This window comes from Gymnogyps californianus, chromosome 3, assembly GCF_018139145.2.
Source record: "Gymnogyps californianus isolate 813 chromosome 3, ASM1813914v2, whole genome shotgun sequence".
NCBI lineage: Eukaryota > Metazoa > Chordata > Aves > Accipitriformes > Cathartidae > Gymnogyps > Gymnogyps californianus.
In genome coordinates this window covers 4,592,591-4,613,942 of record NC_059473.1, presented here as the reverse complement: position 1 = coordinate 4,613,942, position 21,352 = coordinate 4,592,591, and the positions used below count along the sequence as shown (strand labels likewise).

The 21,352-nt window shown below is 34.5% G+C and overlaps 1 protein-coding gene across 1 annotated transcript in view; it reads left to right on the top strand.

Annotated features, from left to right (window-relative positions):
- USP34 (ubiquitin specific peptidase 34) overlaps positions 1–21,352 on the top strand; it is a 141,254-nt gene that overhangs the window by 41,359 nt on the left and 78,543 nt on the right. The window contains exons 7-15 of the mRNA XM_050893030.1: positions 1,928–2,120; positions 7,408–7,469; positions 15,728–15,809; positions 15,903–15,995; positions 18,223–18,348; positions 18,764–18,893; positions 19,486–19,521; positions 19,920–20,050; positions 20,625–21,241. Of these exons, the coding sequence (XP_050748987.1) occupies positions 1,928–2,120; positions 7,408–7,469; positions 15,728–15,809; positions 15,903–15,995; positions 18,223–18,348; positions 18,764–18,893; positions 19,486–19,521; positions 19,920–20,050; positions 20,625–21,241 (1,470 nt within the window). The remainder of the gene's footprint in view (positions 1–1,927; positions 2,121–7,407; positions 7,470–15,727; positions 15,810–15,902; positions 15,996–18,222; positions 18,349–18,763; positions 18,894–19,485; positions 19,522–19,919; positions 20,051–20,624; positions 21,242–21,352) is intronic.

Sequence of the window (21,352 nt, the reverse complement as noted above, 5' to 3'; positions counted from 1 at the left end):
TAGTTTGCATATAAACATGGGGAGATAAAAACTGGTCTGAGATTGCTGATAGTCATATTGAGATGGCTATCTTTTGCAACATGGACCAATGCATTTTTTCATCCAAGTGTAACTCCTCTCACCTGTCTGTAGGTTCAAGATAGGTCACTGGGTCTGGTTTGCTGCTGAACTTTTTCAAATGAGTATTCCCTTCTTGTTGCTACTTTTGTTTAGAAATCATAGCACAGAAGTATTACTTTCTTGCCATGATCTGATTTCCAGTGCTCCGCATGAGAAGACAAATATCACAATTAATAACAGTGAAGGATCTGATTGCCTTGGTCCTGAATGGTCCTTCTTTTGTCCTACCGTTACTTATCTGTGATTTCTATCATAGATCTACAGTCTCTTATGATTATTTGCACTGAAGTCTCTTTTCGATGTTTGACAATGTTAAGTATCATTTAAGTGTGTTTATTTTAAGACCTCTACACAAGAGCTGTGAAGAAGGGCCTCAATCTAAATAAGAATCAGGGCCTGTATTTTTTTTTTTTTTTTTTTAATTTACTGATGTTTATATGATGTAAATGCAAAGGAATGGTGCATAAATCTAGTTAAGTGTAGTTTAATATCTCTTGAGTTCTTTTGAAAGATTCATGCATCTATTTGGCCGGTCTCCAAGGATAGATTCAGGCTTAGGCTGTCAAACAAATGGATTTTTAACGCATTTCTGTGTAGTTAAATCTAGTTTGCATGTAGTTGAAACTTCAAAATGCTGAAGTATAGCAGAAAAAATTAATTATGCTAACCTTGTATGCATGTACCTTTCACTGTGCGATCTTTCATTGCTTCAAAACAAGCTCAGGAAAGCTTGTTTCTAAACATTTTTCTCTTACGCATTCAGTTTAGAAGAAATTCTCAACTGTGTCAGTGGTTTATATGTGAACTTTACAGGCATTTCAGTATAGATTTTCTTGGTATGTCTTGATCTTGTTGCTTAGGTAAGACTAAGGTTGTGCTAGCTTCTGTAAGTTAGTTTTTATAAATTATTATTTCTTCTGCCTCCCATTTGCAGACAATATCTGTATTATGGCTCATTGTCTATGATTAGATGACCCAGTATCCAAGATGTCTGCAGTAGGAAAAACTTTGCTGTTTAAAATTCTTTAGCATTTTTGGTTTCTGTGTAAGATTCCTAGGATCCTTGGTGATGCTTCTCATGCATCCTTAAAGATCATAATTATTGTCAATAGAAGAAACAACTTGGGCATGTGTTCCTGTACTAGCATGTTGCGAAAGCAGTAGTGTGGCACAGGGAGTACTGATGCACAAGCACAGATGGCATATGGTTATGGCAGAAAAAATGTGCATGTACCGCATTTACTCTGATTGTATCAGAATGCGATTGCACAATTATAATTTTTTTCTGTTCTGTGACTGAGGCCACAAACAGGGCTTTCTTAATCTTCAGAGTATTCTCACTGTCAGAGCATGCTATTTGTGGTCCAGTGACACTGTTTCCAGAAATTCACTTTTAAAGTATATTAATATGTTAAGCAGATTGTGACACTTCAGTTTTAAATAAAATAAATAAACATGATGCAGCTATCTGGAGAGGGCACCTTCCCATGAAACAGATACGAGGTTTAGGCTTCCAACCGACATTTCCAAAGAATTCCATGGGTTTCTTGTCATGTTTTGGAATGAAAGAAATCGGAAGAGGTTTAAAATAAGAAATTCATTTACTTTTTACAATATTCTGCATAATTCTGGTTTTCCTCGGTGTTTTTTTACTGTTGCCAACTTTTGATGGTGGTATTTTAAGGGCTTAGTACTCTTACACCTATTGGAAATATGTATTTGCTGTAATCAAGATGGTGTTCCAGGAATGTTCTAGTTTGAATCATACCCTTTTTTTTTTTTCTCTTCCATTTGTAATTTATTCTAGGTATTTATGTAAACTGTCAGACCAGGAGTTGCGACAGAGTGCAGCCCGGAACATGGCAGATTTAATGTGGAGCACAGTTAAAGAACCATTGGATACAGCCTTGTGTTTTGATAAAGAAAGTCTTGATCTTGCGTTTAAATACTTTATGTCTCCAACTCTAACAATGAGATTGGCTGGGCTGAGTCAAATAACAGTAAGAACTTTTTAAAAATATATTTAGAAAAAATGTTTCTTTTTGTGTTTTTTATGAGTTACGGACTTGTTTTGGGGGCTTTTTTAATGTGTGAAAACAGCAGAATCCTCTTATATGCAGTCTTAGGAAATTATAGTCATGATTGTGAATATAGGGTTCACTGAGAGAGAAGTCCAAGTGATGGCTATGTTCTGCAGCATATGGAACTGTAACACATTTCCTGAACAATTTACCATGCTAAACAAAACTCTTATAACCATGTTTTGTGACAGCTATGAAATTAAGTCCCTTGACATGGCTATATTTGTTGTTTACGAAGGCTTTCAATCTGTTTTAATTTTTACCTTTACAGTGTCTTGACTCTACTGTAATTAGCTGCTGCTTTGTATTGTACATACCTCTTTTTCCTGTTTGTTTAGTATAGTCTGTTTCTCAAGAGAGAGCATTTCTGCATTAATTAGCAGAAGACTGAATTGAAGAGGTAAATATATACAGCATCAAATAGAACTAGATTAAAACCAAAAAAACCCACCCTTCTCTTTCCCATGGAAATGCTCCGCATTGCACCAGTCAAGATATGTTGTGCATCCTTTGTCTGTCATTACTTCCTACATGTGTATTGTAGCCATAGAGGGACAGTTGTACAGAAGGTCAAAAGTGAACTTTTTTATTCATCTGAGCCTTTTCAATTTTGTGTTTCTTCTGACACTCCTGTATGTAAGATTTATAGCTCATATTGTCATGTTTGCGTTAATGCACAAAATGATGAATGGGAACAAACTATACTAGAATGAAGAAACATGTTCTCCTTAAGTTTTGTAGTATTTTCTGAACACATTTGGCCTTCTCTGTTCTAACTGATTACGTAGTATCACTCAGTGACTCTCTTCATCACTGACTGTCAGTAAATACAAGACAAGTTTACTTAATTTTGATTTTGCCTCACTATATTTATATATGGAAGTACTTACAATTGTTTTAATAAGTGGCAATTTAAAGTAACCTGTAAGTATTTCCAGTCAGATTATTGGTGGTTTTTAACCAAAGTAAAAATTTAATTTACGTAGGTATGTGACCTACTAAGTTAAAAAAAAAAAAAAAAAAAAAAAGTCCGTGAACTACATCCACTCAATATTAATCAAATGCTATTCTAAGGGTAACTGCATTTATTGGACTTGAATGCATTGTCCGTTCAGTTTTGCATTTATATGAATGAAAACAATGCAGTTCATCCAGTAGATGTGCTAAAGCAAGATACAGAGAAAGTTAACTTTTGGAAGAAATAGTGACATTACTGTAAATATAATTAATATACGTAAGTAATTTGTATTACTTTATATGAATGCTAAATATAATATAGTCAGTGCCTGAATTCTAATCTTCTGTCATAATTAATTAGTGTAAAGTGAATGTTCAGGGTTCTTTTTGTGTAATAAGAAAACTTCAGAAAGTTGATGAAGTCTTAGGTGAAAATATATATTTTTGTTTTGATTTTTCATTGCCATGTGCTTTATTATTTATACAGTTACAGATATCTCATAATATCTGGCAGATACGTTTTAAAATATGGCCATTAACTGGGCATAAAAGTAACTTTTTTTTTATTCTGCACAGTTTTGGAAAAATGTCAATTTCAGTATCATTGATTTTAAAGTACATTTCCAATGTTTGCATAGTTCCAATTATGTTAGATTTTTATTCCTGTAAGTACTTTCCTTTGGTTTTGTACAATTGTCCTTGTTCAACTACTAATGTATGTCTTCTTGTGTATCCTTACCAAAAGAAAGTCTGAAAATAAGAATGCATCAGTTTATTTTTTCAGGCATGTAGTTCATTTAGAGGAGTATGAAATTGTGTAATTTTAAGTAGTTATATGTTTTGACCTGTTATGATTGATAAGTATGACTGTAAAAGTGAGATTTTTAATAACAGACATGTATTACCAGAAGGAAAATTTTACAGTATTTTTAGACTAAAGTGAATTGGTTTCAGCTTGTAAAAAAAATGGAATATTGTTTGTTAATAAGTTATTGAGTCTTTTTTTATATGAATAGTCTCTAAAACTGCTCTGGAATGCTGAGACAATTTATTCTTCATTCTCATTCAAATCATAGGAAATTTTCTCTTCTTTGGGTCTCTTTTTAAAGATCTTATGAAGATATCTGTGGAAAAAGCATCTTTTGATTTTTCTTGTTTGACTTCTGAGTTTGAGAAGCATTTTGTTTCATTTAGTTTTGTATGCCTTGCCTGGAACAATTTTAATTGCCAGGTCTGTGCAACTTTGAGTGTGAAATCTGAACCAAAATTTACAGAAATTTTGACTGCCTCTTTACTGAAGTTTTCTGTCCTCTTTCCAAACAAAGATGTGTTTACAAAGATGTAATGTAGTTCAGCTTTGTTAGTATTTTCACACAGCCTTCTCTATTACAGATGTACCTTCATGACTACTGTTTTGAAGTTTCTTTTTTCTATTCATGTCTTTGATGGCTAGAATTTGTCAAAGTAATTTCATTGAAATGTTCTTCCCAACCAACACAATTTCAACTTCCTGTTTTGTATTCAAGACTTTAGAACTACAATACCTGCAACTGCAAAATGTTTTTCTTTCCTGGACTTTCATTTGCCAAAAGTTGAGCATTTAGCCTTGAAACAATTCTTTGTTTCATTTTGCAAATAGACGTGAAGATTCAAAGAAAACTTTTAGCAAAATTATGTGCAAAATATTTTAAAGTGTGAACTTTTCAAGATGTACTTTATTTCAAAGAAAAGTTTCTTCTGAAAATTCATATGGGAAGTTGACTCAGATGCAGGTTCTAATTTCAACTCACAAGATCAAGACTAAAATAGATTTGGTCAAATAATTTCTATGGCTTGCCTGATTGTTCCTTTTGCAAGGCAAACGTACTTTTGCTCTCATCGTGGAGACAGAAATCTTTGACCAAAAATATCAGTGAATCTAAACAGATGAATGTCTTCCAACACGGAGGTGTTGATTTGTGTCTGCCAAGAGATTTTTTTTCTTCTGTCTGACAGCTAACATGACCAGTCCTAAAATTAAACCTTTCAGTTTCATGGAACCTCTTGAGAGTCACAGAATACATGCTGTATGGCATACAGGGATTATATTTGCTTACCACCAAATATAGACTTGCCTCCCTTGAAGAGTAGCATATACATAATGTGTCATATCATCTGACTAAAGTTCTTATTTACAAAACAAGGTTGAAGACAGACACATGTAAGTTAATTTTAGCAAACTGGAAGCTTGAGTGGTTGAATATGAAGTTGGAAATAGCTACAGAAAAGAACAGCAAAATGTAAACCAAGAGGTACCTGAAGCTTTATTTTTGTTGTTACCTTGTTTCTCTTCAATTTCATCTCCTAGTCATCCGTCGAGGTTGGTGCAGCTCCAAAATACCCTCTTCTCTCTCAACTATTCCCTCACAAACAGGACTCTTTCTTTTCCTCTCCTTCCAGTTACAGATGAACTTAAATTTGTGAAAATGAATGTTTGTAACTGATCTGGCCGTCCTTCCGTTTCCAGTTTTTCAACCCATTTTATTTGGTTCTTTGCATTAGTGAAAATGCAAATGCAACATTGTTAGGTTTTTCCTGAACAAATTCAGTGCAAAACTTGAACAGTGCATATTTATTCTTCTTGCATTGGTTTCCTATGTAGAAAGTTTAATTACCTTTGATGCCTGGGTCTTGAGACAAGACTAGCTAGGGAGATGCCTTTTTGTTCTCAGCTTGCTTTGCTGAAGACTTTATACCTTTGTTGTACTTCATAACTAACACATTTGTGTTACATTAATTGAGTGTCTGGCCACAGGCATTTTTAGTTTCTTACAATGTTTCATATATAGTAAAAAATTGTAAAAGTATTTTATTCCCTCTGGCATTTCATGGTAACGAAACATGAAGTGAAAAAAATGGTAGGAGGTGAGTGAGAATAAGGTGGTGCAACACTATCCCATGTGTACTTTGTTTTGCATTGTTGTGTCAGAATTCTAAGACTTTAGTTGAAATTAGTGTGAAAACTGTTTGCAAATTCCAATATTAAAAAGAACACCTTTTGTCAAAATTCCTTTGGATAAGGGTTTTGTATGGGAAATTTGGATCAACATGTGACCATGGATTTAAAATTGATGATAGTAACAGTTCAGTACTCTTTCACTCTTTGATCCCTTTCAAAACATTTTTGGTTGGGGCACGAGTCTTCAGAAAAGCCAGTGAACTTTCACTTCTTTATTTGACCAAATTCTAATTGGTCATAACAATTTCTTCATGAAGTTCTGTTCACATGTTTTTCCACTCCTAAATATGTTTCATTTGAAAGTATCTATTAATAACTTATCTATTAATAATTGTGTAATCAGGCTCTCCTGTCTCACTAATTTTAATGCATATTTTCAATTTTGTTTCTTCAAAAATATTTTTTCCCATGAAAATTGTTGAGATCAGACACGAATAAAACTTTGTGTAAAGACTGCAGGAGATTAGCTGTCACTCAAATTATAGAGTGCATGTACCAGACCTGTTTCAAGAAAAAAAAAGAGTTAATATTTTGACAAAGTTATGCAATAAGTTTAATTTGAATTTAAAAAATTCACATTACTGTGTCTTTAATTTTTTTGAAAACAAGGTGACAGTAAGTTTTATTACATAATTTTAAATATTTTTAAAAATGCTATGTACATGTAAAGAATTGGATAATGTGGAAAAGAGATGGAAGAGGTGGAAAAGGTGGAAAAGAGATTTAAAACTTTAACAGGCTTTTTTTTCTCTGCGATGTCTTGAATTTATCAGTTCAGATACCTTTGAAAGCTTCATTTCATATAAAAATATGTAATTTTCACTCTCCAATTTTGTAGACTTTCAACACTGATAATGTGACAAAAGAAATCTTTGCTGTTGTAGTAAGCGTTACAATAATGGGGAAACTCATCCTAAAACATCAGTTTCCAGAGTATGTGTTTCATTTCTCATGAAAACCTGTGTGCAAAGTGACTGCTACACACTTTGTTTTGATTTCTGGAGTGGGTGGAGTTTTGTAACATCATTTAATTGCTTTAGTGAAAGAAAGGTTGATTAAAAAAGAAAATTGATCCCTTTTGCCTACTAGAATGCCTGTTCAAATATTTGTCGAAGCGATTTATTTAAAAACATTGAAAATACTAGAAAAATTTGTTTACTGTCACTCATACTACTTTTAAATATAAGAAAACTACCTCACAAAACATTTAGATAAAATTTTAATTTTTTTTCTTCCTTTTTCTAACTATAGAACCAACTTCATACCTTCAATGATGTGTGTAATAATGAGTCATTAGTTTCAGACACAGAAACGTAAGTAGGAACATTATTATGAATACTTCAAGTGTGCTGTATGATTGCAGTTCTTCTGTATTGTTGTTATAAGGATTATACACAGTGGGGAGTAGTGATAATCCGAGGCATTTATTAGAAATATTTTAATCAGGGGTTTAATAACTTGTTTTAAATGGTAACTTTAAAAATTTTTCTAAATGTTTCTGGATTTTTTACTGTCTTAAAAGATAGAGTCAAGGTAACCTTTAGAAAAATGTAGATACTGAAGTAATAAATACCTATAACGGGCCATTATCTCCATTGTGATGTATAAATAAGAACCAGCTAATTCATATCCAAGTAGTATTTTTACCGTCTTCATATTCCTCCTGATTATTTAGTTAACTAGGACTTGTCTTGCCATCACTGGCTCCCAGCCTTGCTACTAGTTTTCCACGGAGTCTGTGAGGCGATGCTGTTTATTGTTTTTCTTCAAAGTCCTTATTTGTATAATTGAGGTGTGTTTAACAATTCTAAAGGGGACTCCCATAAATCTTTGAGAAGATTAATGTGTGGGATTGTATTCCAGTGACTAAATGTATTGATCTTTGTAGTAACTCTAAACTTAATGTTAGAACTGTCTAGAATTTAGACAAAAGTATGTCTTTAGGTAGTTGAAATAACTGTTCTTTTGAAATAGTAGGCAAGGTATGTAAAATCTAGGATTTTACTTGTGATATGCTCTTTACGTTTATCTTGGGGTGTGATATACTCTTCAAGTTTGTCGTGGGGGTCATATCCATGTGTGTATCTGTCTCACTACAGGCACACACTCTCCACTATCTTTTGCTCATTAATGAGAAGTCTGTTACAGCAGCAGTTGGCTTGCTTTTTTGTCTGGGTAGTTTTATTAGAGATGGTTTTATTTTAACACCTGCTTATTGAAATCTGGCAGCAGTCAAGACCACAATATTGTAGATTTCCTGTGAATAACAACTTGAATATTTGAAGTGAAATTTATGGTAATAGGTTGATATTTTAAAAATAAAGAATCAGAATCTCGGGCAGTTTTGCTTCCATACAGATGTGAAAATACCTTGAGAATACAAAACAAATAACCACTTGTGATCAACTTTTTCTTGTCCTTTGTCACTAAATCAATAGGTGAACATGGATCCATGCTATCCATATATTTCAAAGTAAATTTTGATACATAGTATCAGAAAAAAAGAATTCTCGTCAAGTATGACACAAATATCTTACTATGATCTGATGAAACCTGAATGTAATGTCATTAAGTTCATGTACATTTCAAAAAGCTTGCATTATTGTAATAAATGTAACTGCACATTTATTAATTTAATATAATATATATTTTTATATAATTATTATTTATATATTTTGTGCCCTGGGAGAGGTGTTGGTTTTTTTCCAAAGCCTCTAGTTCTGTAGCAGAAATAAATACTACAGGAGCATAACACATTGAATATGTGAGGTGGCTTGGTTGGCTGGGGTATTTTCAATATTGTACTGCCAGTTTATGGTGTATTGTTACACTGGGACTGCCAAACCTCCATTTTATCTATTTCTTCTCCTCCTTCCTTCATGTTGAAAATCTGAAACAGAGGTGTTTCTTGGTTAGTTTATCTTCTGAAACACATTTTGAATGAAATAGTTTTTAACTAGTAATAATTAATTAAGGAATATTAACAAGAAGTTATTCTGCCAGTTAAACTGAATAAAAAGCTGTTTGATTTTCTGTGTCAAATGTAAAAAAGGAAAGTTATCGACAGGGGAAAAAGAGAAGGGTGCTTAAATTTCCCTGCAGAAGAGCAGATGTAATATGCAAGAAAGTCAGGGTTATTTTAAAATTGAAGAAAATTGTCAAATTCTCATTTGGGATATTACTTTCTTGGCAAGGGCATCTGCAAACAGCCTGTCATTTGAAAGGAATGCAGCATGAACAGAAGACCTTTTCCACTTTTGTAGTATGTGATTTTTTAAATTCTGAATTCCAGTCATTCTGATGTTTTACCTGAAAAGTTGGGTACAAATCAGTATCAAGTATTGCTGCTCATCTTCAGATATCTTTTGAAATCACTGATTTCTTCCAGCCAAATAATCACAAAAGGCTGGTGCAAAAGGATTGGGAAAATGTCTCACTTCTACAGTTTGTTCAGTACAAAGCTTCCCTCTCATTAGTGACTCTGTTCATGAGAAATTTTTGGATGAGAAGGCACTTACGGAGTTGGCAGTGATTGAATGAGCAGCAAAAGGAAAGCTTTTCATTCCTATTTTCTTTCCTTAGTGGAGAAAGGAAGTCTTAAGGTTTATTTTGTACCTTTGTAGCCTCTGCAGATTTATCAAAGGAAGATGTTTTGCATTATGTCTGGTCATCCCCATTATATGTCTTGACTTTTCCAGATGCATTTGGAACTGTCAGCCTTTGGGATTTGTCCTTCTGTATCTTGATAAGGTGGGTTTGCGGGAGGTATCTTTTTTTTTTTAAAAAGAGCTATCAGTTAGTCCTAGCTCTTCCCTTTTATTTGGAAGTAGCATCAGGATTTTTTAGCAAGTATTTCACAACAGTAGCTTCCCACCTTTGTCTGCATGGTTGCAAATTTTTCCATGGTAGGACAAGCTAAAGCATCTTCTGTCTAGGAAAACATTGGATTTCACAATTTGCACTTGAAAGCAGTAGAAGGCTAAGATAGAGAAATCTGTTTTCTAGCTGTAGGTATTTGTATATCTTTATAGATTTAGTTTAGTTGACTGTCTTCTGTAGGATTCAGGGTTTGTGGTGACTGAGTACGCGTATTGTCCAGATATGTGCAATGTCTCAGTGCCTCAACTTCGTAATATCCCTCAGAGATATACTTTTAATTTAGCTATTCCTGGCTCTTAATATAGAATCAAATTCTTTGCAATCTAAGGTACTGAAGAGTATGAAATCTATTGAAGCTAAAAATAATGAGACTGAACAGAAGAGTCTTCAAGTCTTTGAATAGTGATTCCTAGAACTATTTTACTGATGTTGGTTAGTGAAAAATGATCATGCCTTTCAGAGAGGGAAAGATTTTTTTTGTACTATTTGGACCACAAGAGGAAAAAGTGGTGTGTTTTCCTTAATGAGGACGCTGTCAGCTTGTGGAAATAACATGTGTAAAGAGATATTTTATTTTGCTCTTCATGTGGCAGGCAGCCAAGAATTTGAGTTTCAGGATTTAGGTTGATGCTGAGACGACCTCCCGCCTCATTTAAAAACTTGATTACCCTTGCTTAAAAAGCTTCCTACAGAGTAATTTCAGGTGTCCAAAATTCCTTTCACCCGTGAACAGAAAGATCTGGACTATTTCTTCTCCTTTCTTTTCCCTCTCTTTCCTTATTTATTGAGATGTTAAACGGCAAGTTTTGTATTGCTGTTTCCATGTACCACTGTTCTCTTAGCTTATGCTAACTCTTGCTTTCTCAATTTTTGTCTAAGCTCACCAACTGAATTTATGGCAGCATCGTTTAAACGCCTCTTCCCCTCTCTCTATTCCACATTCCAGGGATCTTTTCAGATTTTCTCTGAAAAAAATAGTGGTAAAGTTTTTCACTCAGCTCACTAATGTTTCTTTCTAGTGGCATACACAGTAGTTTAATAAATAGTCGAGATTATGTCAGAGTGGTGGTTTTGGAGTGTCAAATAAGAAAATGTGTGCTCATAAAGAAAAACATGTGCTTGAATGTGTGTTGGGAAGGTGCCTGCTATATCCTCTTTGAATTTCTGATCCTAAATAGTAGGGATGAGTGTTTCGCATGCGTTGTTATGTTGTAGATGCTATTTCAGTGATTTTGTTAAGAAATGTTAGTCTTCATCCTTTGCAAGCTGCTCATTATATTTCTACATTTTTTCTTTCAAGGTTTTACTTCATATTTTTCAGTGATGTTGCTGACTTGCTGTTGTATTTCATCCAGTACTGAGCTGGTGTGTTTTTGTAGCTGTGTGGTGAATTGTGTTGGGAATTGACTGGTTGGATAAATAAGGTTTTCTTTGGGGGGGTTATTTTGCTGTGGGATTTGTTCCTGGATGAGGGTCATCATGTGGTTACCAAGTATTGCACCACAGCCTTAGATTAAAATGTTTTTAGGACTTTAACCCAGTCCTCTTATAGAGAGGCATTCTTTGACCTACCAGGAAAATACGTAAACTGTAGTTTCTTTCTGGATAGTTTTATTTACAATAACGAACAAAATTCAAGCTCTAGTACTTGCCTTTCGTAAGTGCGGTTCACAAACATCAGGTTATATCAGAAACTGCATAGCTTCCACTCTTCCCCACAGTCTCATGGAATGCCTGGGGAAACTAATGTCAAAAGTGCTTGAATTTCATTTCTTGGAAGTAAAACAGTTATTTTTGACAGACATGAATTGTCAGTGAATTTAAATTAAAAGTCTAGGGGGAAATTGATTAAGTCTAGAGATCATGTAGCCTAATACGTTGTGTAGATTTCCAGTGTGAGAAAGATTTAGAGACAATTAAACTAAAGGTAGCTGCTACCTTTACTTTTTCACTCTCTTCTCCTCCTCACTCACCCACAACACACACTCGTAGAGAGTATCACGTTCTTTAAATTACTTTTCCTCTTGCTGTCCCAATTACTAAATCCATGAAAAATAGCTAATATGTGTTATTACCAAGGTGAATGTTCTTACTACTAAGGTCTGTATGACTTAGATATCTAATTTGTAAAACCATTCTTTGTACTGCTACGTTCATGTTAGAGGAAAAAGCATATCTATACTTTGATCATAATGCATGTTTTTCACTCTCACTGTTTCCTTCAGTACGAAGGAGGAAAATTTTTCTATAATCTTTTGAAGAACTTCTTTTAAAAGAAAATGTGAACATATTTTTACTGAAAATTGACTTCTTGCTAAGTTGCCTGAATTGTAGTGATATTGTACAGTAATAATCATACAATCATTTGCAAATTGCTCTATGAAAACATACTTTTGAATTACAAAAAATACAGACTATATGAAAGAAATTTTAACATAGCTAGAAATAAAAATTAAACTGCATTGAAAAATATTGAAAATTATACTTTATATCTTTTAATAAAAAGTTATTCTAGGTTGCCCTGCTTACTGGGGCAACTCAGAACTCAGTGAATTTTTATGAACTTGAGTGTATCTGAAATTTCTCAAGGCTGTAGGGCTTTTGATAATTATTAAAGTAAAAACGGGATAAGTGACAATATACAAACTTAAATCATAGGTTAATTTATTCATAGGCTGGCAGCTTATTTTTATTTATATGAAGTTCTGGAATTGCTTGTGAGTTAAGGTGTTCACTCTGTTTGAAAGTGAGGAAGCTTAATCAAGGAGCTGCAAAACTACCGGATGAAAAAAACCTTTCCTGAAATGGAAGTGTTCAGGAAATAAGTCAGACATCCTTCATTTACACTGAAATTAGCTTTCTTTGGTCAATCCTTGAATCTGCTATCATAAATATATTTCTTAGTATATCAGAGAACAAAACCCTTAGTGCTGGTAATAACTTCGTCATTTTAAAAGGCAGTATGTTTAGCGATTGGTGTGCCCTCAGCAAAACTTTCTGGGAGGAACAATTCTCTCTGGAAGACCCAAAGGCTGCATTCTGCCTTTCACAAGGATCCTCTTGGTTTTGGTCATCCTCAACAAATACATATCAAATGAATGTTTACCTTCAGAAATCTGAGATGTCATTTTATAACAGTTGAGCTCACCAGTAGGATAAAGAGCTTTTTACCGCTGAGAATGCATGTATTAAAAAAAGGCATTCCTTCAAAAGAATAATCCGTTATTTCTCAGAAGAAAAACGTTGCAGATTAGAGATAGAGAACTGCCATACTAATTTGATAAAATGTGAAGGAACTCACTCTATAAGAGAGTTTTTGTTCTTTCCTTTGGAGTAGCTAAAATGCAACGTATGACTCTGGATACAACGTCTAATGGACGTTGTGCCACTAGCAGAAGTATTTGGTTCAGAGAGATGCACTGAGCAGCATGTCCTTTCATATTAACGATGCCTAGAGAATCTAGCAGTGTTTATCTGGGATTCATTCTGAAAGCTACAGGTTTAAAAATTCAGATCCAAGAAGAAATTAAGTGGTCCTGGAACAAAATTACCTCCACTGACTTATGACTCAGGCGTTAAGGCTTTTGCCTCTTACAGAGGACCATATGTAATGATTTTTTTCACATTTCGTAGCCAGAAGTGCATCCGTTCAGGTCTCCTGCATCTAGCGGGTGTCTGTTCACTCATGTGACCAGATCTGTCTACCTTTTATACATGCAAAATGCAAACTATGAGGCTTTCTGCGTATATTTTGGTCATGTAGCAGGAGCACTTCTGCCCATAGCAAGGGGAAGCAATGTAAAGCCATAAGAAGGAGCAGGGGGCTAGTAGGCCGTAAGTTCAAGGAACTTTTTTGCAGGCTGCATTCACTTTTCGGAATGTGGGTTGGGCACTTGTGATTTAAGATGAATCTGTAATATCAAGTCTACCAGCTGTCTGACAAAATGAAAAGTAACAGAGCTATAGTCTCTTGAGCTATATGGGCAATGCCACTATGGTCACTTGCGCTTGTCAGCATGGAGGCAGGTGGATAAGAGCATTTTTTAGAGCCATGTCTGTTGCTGAAGGAGACTAGTTGCATATATTCAAATAATAACTTCCTTTAGCTGTAAAATCTGCAAAGTCACAGTTTGCATGTGAAAAGGTCTTACTTCAGATTTTTTTAGACGGAAATCCAAGCCCTGAATGAGTCTGTAATGTGCATGCTCCAAAGTTTGGTTTGGGGTGGGCATCTTTGGGGTGTTGGGGGTGGTGGTTGGGTTTTGGTTTTGTTTTGAAATGAGGCTGTAGGAAGTTAAGTAGATCTTGATTTCATGGAACAGATCTGGCTTATCTTTTTCATCCCTCTCTGAGCAGATACCCTGTCAAACTGACTTTACAGTATGAGAACTAATTTCTTAATAAGCCATAAGTGATACTGTTGGTAAATTGTTGTACCTTGCAAGCCAGTTATTACTTAAATGTTAGGGGCCATTATCTTTTTTGAACAATATAAGAATATTTGATTCCCCATGTCCTGGAATTAGAATAGACGAGGACAGTAAAGTAAAGGTGTGTGTTAAGTAATAGGAACTATGCTGAGTTCATCCATAGGGATCAGGCAATTCAAGACAATTGAAGAACTGGCAACATACGCCAGAAAAGTGAATCGGGTTTGGAAAACCTACAGAGGCAATCGCTTTTACCTAAAGAATCTTGTTTTCTTATTGCGGATGATAAAGATTGGCAATTCTGGAATTTTGATAGTGACTATAAATGTGACACGGATAGCAGTGGTAAAAATAATTCTTCCTGTAGTCCTCTTAAGACACCCCCTCCCTCCCATCCTCTCCTCCTGGTGAAACAGAGCGCTTTTATTCCAGGGCCATTTAAACTACAGGCTGTGCTTTAGATACTGTGATGTCCTCTAATTGCTTCTGGTGCCAAAATCTGGGTAAACAAACGTTTGCTTGAAAGGAAGGAATAGAAAGGAGCTTATGCAGTAGTTTCCAGACGGGGCAGTCCTTTCTGGAAGTTCAACTTTTGTTTTGGAAAATTCAGTTTCCTTGTCCTGTTCTGTTCGAATGTTTGCTTATGGATTGGCAGTGGGTAAAGTTCCCTATTGTTATGGATGAAACAAAATGAGAATTTTGAAGTATCTGTATGATACATGTGTATAAGTATGACCATGTAAAACATAGGTTTTTAAAGCTATATGACTTGCTATTTATGCAAGAGAATCTAAAAATATTTAAGTGGTTTTCTTTAAAAAATAATTTCTATCACTCCCACCTTTAGCTACATTTGTGAACTCAATAGTTCTGGAATTTCATTATAAACTTGGGTTAAATAGCAGTGTTTATCAGAATCTTACCTGTGAGGTCTTTGAAAGTGGTCTGCAGGTGGTCTGTTGAGCTCTATTAACTAATAAAATTGGTAGAGTTGTTGGTTACATGTTTGCTAATGATCCAGAGGGGTGAGTGGGAAATGTTGATATTTGGCATTAGTCTTCCAGCTAAAGAAACAAATACAGAAATCATTTGCTTCCCACCTGGATTAATGAATGTTGAGTATGCTTTGTGTTCAAAAAAGTTTTCGTGTGCTTACGACAATTACAGATATTAATTTGAAAGACATGCTGTGCTAGGGAAGAGCACAGTGTATATATTATAGGCAGATAACTTCACGTTTCCACTCTTTTTTTCTTCTCTAGGTCAATTGCAAAAGAGCTTGCAGACTGGCTTATCAGCAACAATGTGGTTGAGCACATTTTTGGACCAAATTTACATATTGAGGTTTGTATAAAATGATTATTATTTTTAGTATAAACATGGAGGAGTAACTTCTTGTTCTAGTAAATCTTTCCTCAATATGTTCTCACTTTGCAGATCATCAAACAGTGCCAAGTGATTCTGAATTTTCTTGCCGCTGAAGGGAGACTTAGTACTCAACATATAGACTGTATTTGGGCTGCAGCACAGGTATATATAAATTTTTTATAATTGCAGGAGTGATAAAAAAACAAAGCAGAAAATGGCAAGTTGATGTTGTTTTATATTCTTAAAGCTGAGTTTCTTACTTTTTCTTGTCTGTCTGAGTGTTTTGCTGACCAAAATTTTAAGTTAGGGAACTGCTACAATTATTGGGTTTTTTTCATTAGATGTAAGAATTCACCTAGGCTACTTTTATACAAGAAAAAAAATGAAGTTGTATGGCAAAGACATGGTGTTTTCACTAAGAATGGGGGTGAAGATTGTAGGGTAGATGTAATATTTTTACTATTTTACTAAATTGCCTTGTTCCTATGTATTGTAGCTTCCATTTCTGTTACTCCTGGTGGGAGCAGTCAGGTGAAAATTGTGGCAGTGAAGTTTACAGCTGTGCTATAGTGCTGGTGTTAAAACCTATAGAAGGCACGGAGATTTTATTTTTTGCTTGGTAAACCTGGAAACTCTAATAGGCTTTTTTCCTTCAGAAAGATATATTTGTTTGCTACTTTTAATGGATTGCTATGCTTTTTATTTTAGGTTGTGAAATTTTTTATTTAGGGGATTTGAATACAGTAGACATTTTGATTTCCTGTTGTGGAAACTGTTTTTCCATGGTTTCATTCTGCCTTTATTATTAAAAAACAAAAAAAACCAAAACCCAAAAAAACCTCCCAAACAAAAAACCCAGAAAAAATCCTCAAGGTTTCAGTGTCAATTTTTCTGAAAAATACACTCAAAATGAAGGTCAGAGAAATAAAATTGATCTTTTTGAACAGGTATAGGCAACATACTTTTATACAAGTTAGAATTTGAAGGCATTTTTTTTAATGTGTTCAGTATTTCTCTGTAATTTGTTTCAATCAAATACTACTGTATACACATTCTGAAACCTCTGTAGTCCATTGTCATTATAACATGCAGGTGGTATGTTAATAAATGCTCATTATAACAGCATTCACTCTAATAGGCTCCAGCAATTTTCTGTATCAGAGTAATTAATAGTTATTATTTCACTTAGATTTTTAAAGTGATATTTGACCTTCCTTGATGTTTTCACACATACAGTAACTCACACTAGTGTTAGACCTCTGCATTTTTTATGTCTTTTGTACTATTTTAAGAACTTTATATAATTACCCAAATGCAGTAATTCTTTTACAGTTCACATGTTCATTTTGACATACTGATATTTTCAAATATATGTTTGATATCAGAATTAAGTACATCCTGATTACTTCCTGGAAAAGGTTTAAACCTCTAATGTTGTATAAAAGGCTGACACCTTTAGACTAAAAGAATAGAAGGCCTTAAAGAATATATTTTCCACTTTTCAAACTAACTTTTGTCAAAAATTTATCTTTTCTGAGTTGAAGCAAGTATCTCAAGGTGTTTAAATGCATCCTTGTATAGAACCCACACAATTTCATTCCAGTTTGAATCCTGTGAAAGATGGCCTGTACCCCATAAACTGCTGACACGGATATTTTATATGCCAGGAAGGCAAAATAAAATAAAGAAAGAATGAAAAACCCCTTTTGAGGTGCATATGTGGTAACCAACATTAAGAAAGTTTTTTCTAGAAGCTTCCTGTAAACATGATTTTATTTTTTGAATATCAGCATCCTTACAAATACCATGAAACCCTTTGAGTGACTATGAAAGCAGCATTTAACCTAGGAGCACTGTCACTTTAATGTGTAAATAGAGTAGTTAGCTAAACACATTGTCATATTTTTTTGACATCCATTACTGGAAAGACAAAAGAATTATAAATAATCCTCACACAGTTGACACAATCTGTTCTCTCAGTCTCATATTAGCCTGTAATGTCTTTATTTGTATTTACCACTGCTAATAAGGTAATCATTGCAAATATTATTTCCCTCAGGATTTAGCATATACACTAATATTTTAGAAGTTATATTTAAGTTAAAATACAAAATAAACTTCCAGTTCTTCTTTTCACCAAATCTCTTAGAACTGGTACTCAGGAAGATACCGTTACATTTGATTTCACTAAACTTTACGTGCTTTACAATATAAAAATTAAGTTTAGTCAAAATTGCAAGTCTGGTATAGCTTGGAATTATTGGACAAGTGCTTCCAGAGAATTTGTGCAAAGATGTTGTTTAATTGCTGCAATTTTATCAATCTTTGAATTTTTTCTTTTAAAGTGTATTTTGCTGTTCCTGTTCTCTTCTCTGTTTGTACTTTGTAGCTAAAGCATTGCAGTCGTTACATACATGACTTGTTTCCTTCGTTGATCAAAAACTTGGACCCTGTCCCACTTAGACATCTTCTTAACCTAGTCTCAACTCTCCATCCAAGTGCTCACACTGAACAGGTAAAGACAAGGCAAACAAAAGCACTGTAATGAGAAAAGAAATTATGTTAGTATATTAAACAAGCATTATGGATTTGTCTTTCTAAAGGAATGCATGTAAAAGTAATGCTCACTAATGCGCAAGAGAGGAAACTATATGAGTAAGGTTATCATGTTTCTTCAAGTAGACCTTTTCTGGCTTTTGAATTATAATCTTTTTCAGAGATTTTTGAAGACTGCATAACCACTGATAGAAGGTTTTAACTTCATGTCTGCAGTTAAAAAGTGTTTCACACAACATTATTTTGTGTATTCGTTTATTTCGATGAGTTTATTTTGCTGAACTGTAGTATTGGCATATAGAGGATTAACAGTGGATCTTTGCATACAAAACCTACTGCTTCTTAATGGCACTGTTACCTGGTTTTGTTTATAGACCTTGTATTTGGCATCAATGCTTATAAAAGCACTGTGGAATAATGCACTAGCAGCTAAGGCTCAGCTGTCAAAACAAAGCTCTTTTGCGTCTTTACTGAGTACCAATCTACCCATGGGAAACAAAAAAGGTATGTGGTTTTCCAATAGATCTGGTAGTTAAATTTTTAATTTTCATAGTCTCCTTGTTGACTTTGGACAAAAAGGATGTATAGAACTTTTTACTTGAAGTGTTTTTAAAACGTGTCATGCTGGCATATTTTTCAAGCAGAAGTTGAGGATAAAGATGAAAGCATTAAAACTTTGTGAACGCATTTGGAAAGCTTTCTATTTCCTATCAATTCTGTTTGTATATCTAAAGTAGTTTGTATTTTTCTTTTTTTTTTTTTTTTTTTTTAAATTCAGAGGATGGTCCATAACTCATCAGTTAACTATTCTTGTTCTACTGAACATCTGTAACATACATAGCTATATAAAAATCTTACAAAAGCTTATCTAATTTTTACCTGGTTTTTGATATTACATGCTATTTCTGGCTTTTTGGTTTTTTTTTTTTGACTTGACTGTGTATTTCCCCACAGTCATTACTAAAGGTGCTGCCAAGCCATTTTACTGTAGTTTCCCTTTCTTTTCCTACTGCTGATTTTTATGAATCATGGACAAATATATGCTGACAAAAAGATTTTTAGTCACTTATTTTTCCATCCTGCTTTTTTCCTTCAGAAGAAGAGGAGCTCAGAAGAGCAGCCCCTTCACCTTGTAAGTATAGTTTTAGAAGTACACCGCAATCTGATACGTTTGATACTACAGTTTTTTCTACAGCTGTAGAATTTGAATAGAAGAACTAGTAAAAGTTTGAAATTATGTTTTTATGACCAGTCAAATGAAAATTATATTTTGTGTAGAATCTAGGAAATTCATATAGCTGTGCTATATACTGGCAAGAAGAGACATCAGAATACAAATTTTGTAGTAAAATGCTCAGTGTTCTAAAAAGAATTTTTAGTGTTTAGGTACACGGATTGTTTGAGTTATTGTTCAACTGTTTGCTGGAAGAATGCTGTTGAGTTCAACATTTGCGGCAGATTTATGTAATGCTGTTACATTCCAATTAGTATATATCACAAAGTAACTGGGAAACGTGGTTTTTGAACTAGGGTCACCAGCAGCAAGCCCTCAAAGTAGCGACAACAGTGACACCCATCAGAGCGGAGGCAGTGATATTGAAATGGAGGAACAGCTTATTAACAGAACAAAACATGTACAGCAGCGACTTTCAGATACAGAGGTAAGAGTGTAAATCTTAGTCTGTGAATTTTGTTACTGAGTTACCAATTATTAGCTATGGAAATACTATTTTTTCCGTCATCGTTTCAAAACCTGAACAGGTACATAACGTGTGCTTACCTGCAGCAGGATAGTGGATAGCTAGAATCTTATGTTCTGTGCAGTTTACTTAGAATATATTGTACCTTGCCCATGAGCAAGCGCACTACCAAAAAACACCTCAAACAAACAGATTCCTGCATTTAAATTCTATTTCAGTAAGATTGATCTCTTAGTAAGGGATTGCATAACATCTTGTTTATGTGTCTCACTGTCACTCTGTGTATGTGCAAAGCCTGCACATATAGCCTGTTACAAATAAGGTAATGCAAAAATGAAATTATTAAATCTGAATCTTGCTCAGAGCGTTTTGTCATTGGCAACCAATTTGAGAAAGAATGAATGAAGACTTGTAGATTTGACGCATTTCCTTATAAATGAAGAATGGTGTTTGAATGATGATGATGTTGATTATGTATTTTCAGTGGTGTTTTGTTTTTCCACCAATCTTAAAAAAAAAAAAATATTAATTTCAGGAATCCATGCAAGGAAGCTCTGATGAGACAGCCAACAGTGGTGAGGATGGCAGCAGTGGTCCTGGTAGTAGCAGTGGCCACAGTGATGGATCCAGTAATGAGGCCAACTCCAGTCACGCAAGCCAGTCTGCTGGAAGTCCTGGCAGCGAGGTGCAGTCTGAAGACATTGCAGATATTGAAGCTCTCAAAGAGGAGGAGGACGAAGAGGAAGAAGATAGGAGTCATAATCCCCAGAAAAGCAGCAGGAGCACAGATCTACGAAGCAGGAAACTGGAATCACAAACAGGCATTTGTCTGGGAGATTCACAAGGGGCATCGGAGAGGAGTGGTGTGAATAATGGGGCAGGAAAGGACCATGTTTTTAACACTGACTCTGTGACACCAGTGGATAATCGAATTAGAATGCTAGATGCTTGTTCTCATGCTGAGGATACAGAGCATGATATGACAGGGGAAATGAGCACTGCTCACATTTCACAAGGGTCTCAAGATTCTTGTATAACTCACACAGGGGACTTCCTTGGGGAAACTATTGGAAATGAATTATTTAACTGTCGACAATTCATTGGGCCACAGCATCACCACCACCACCACCACCATCACCATCACCATGACGGGTAGGTGCTTCGACATTTCTTCTGATTCCTTCTATAACAGAAATAAAAGTGGTAGCAAAATACTCAGTTTGGGCAGAAATTTATATGGACATTTTGCTATAGTTCAGGATA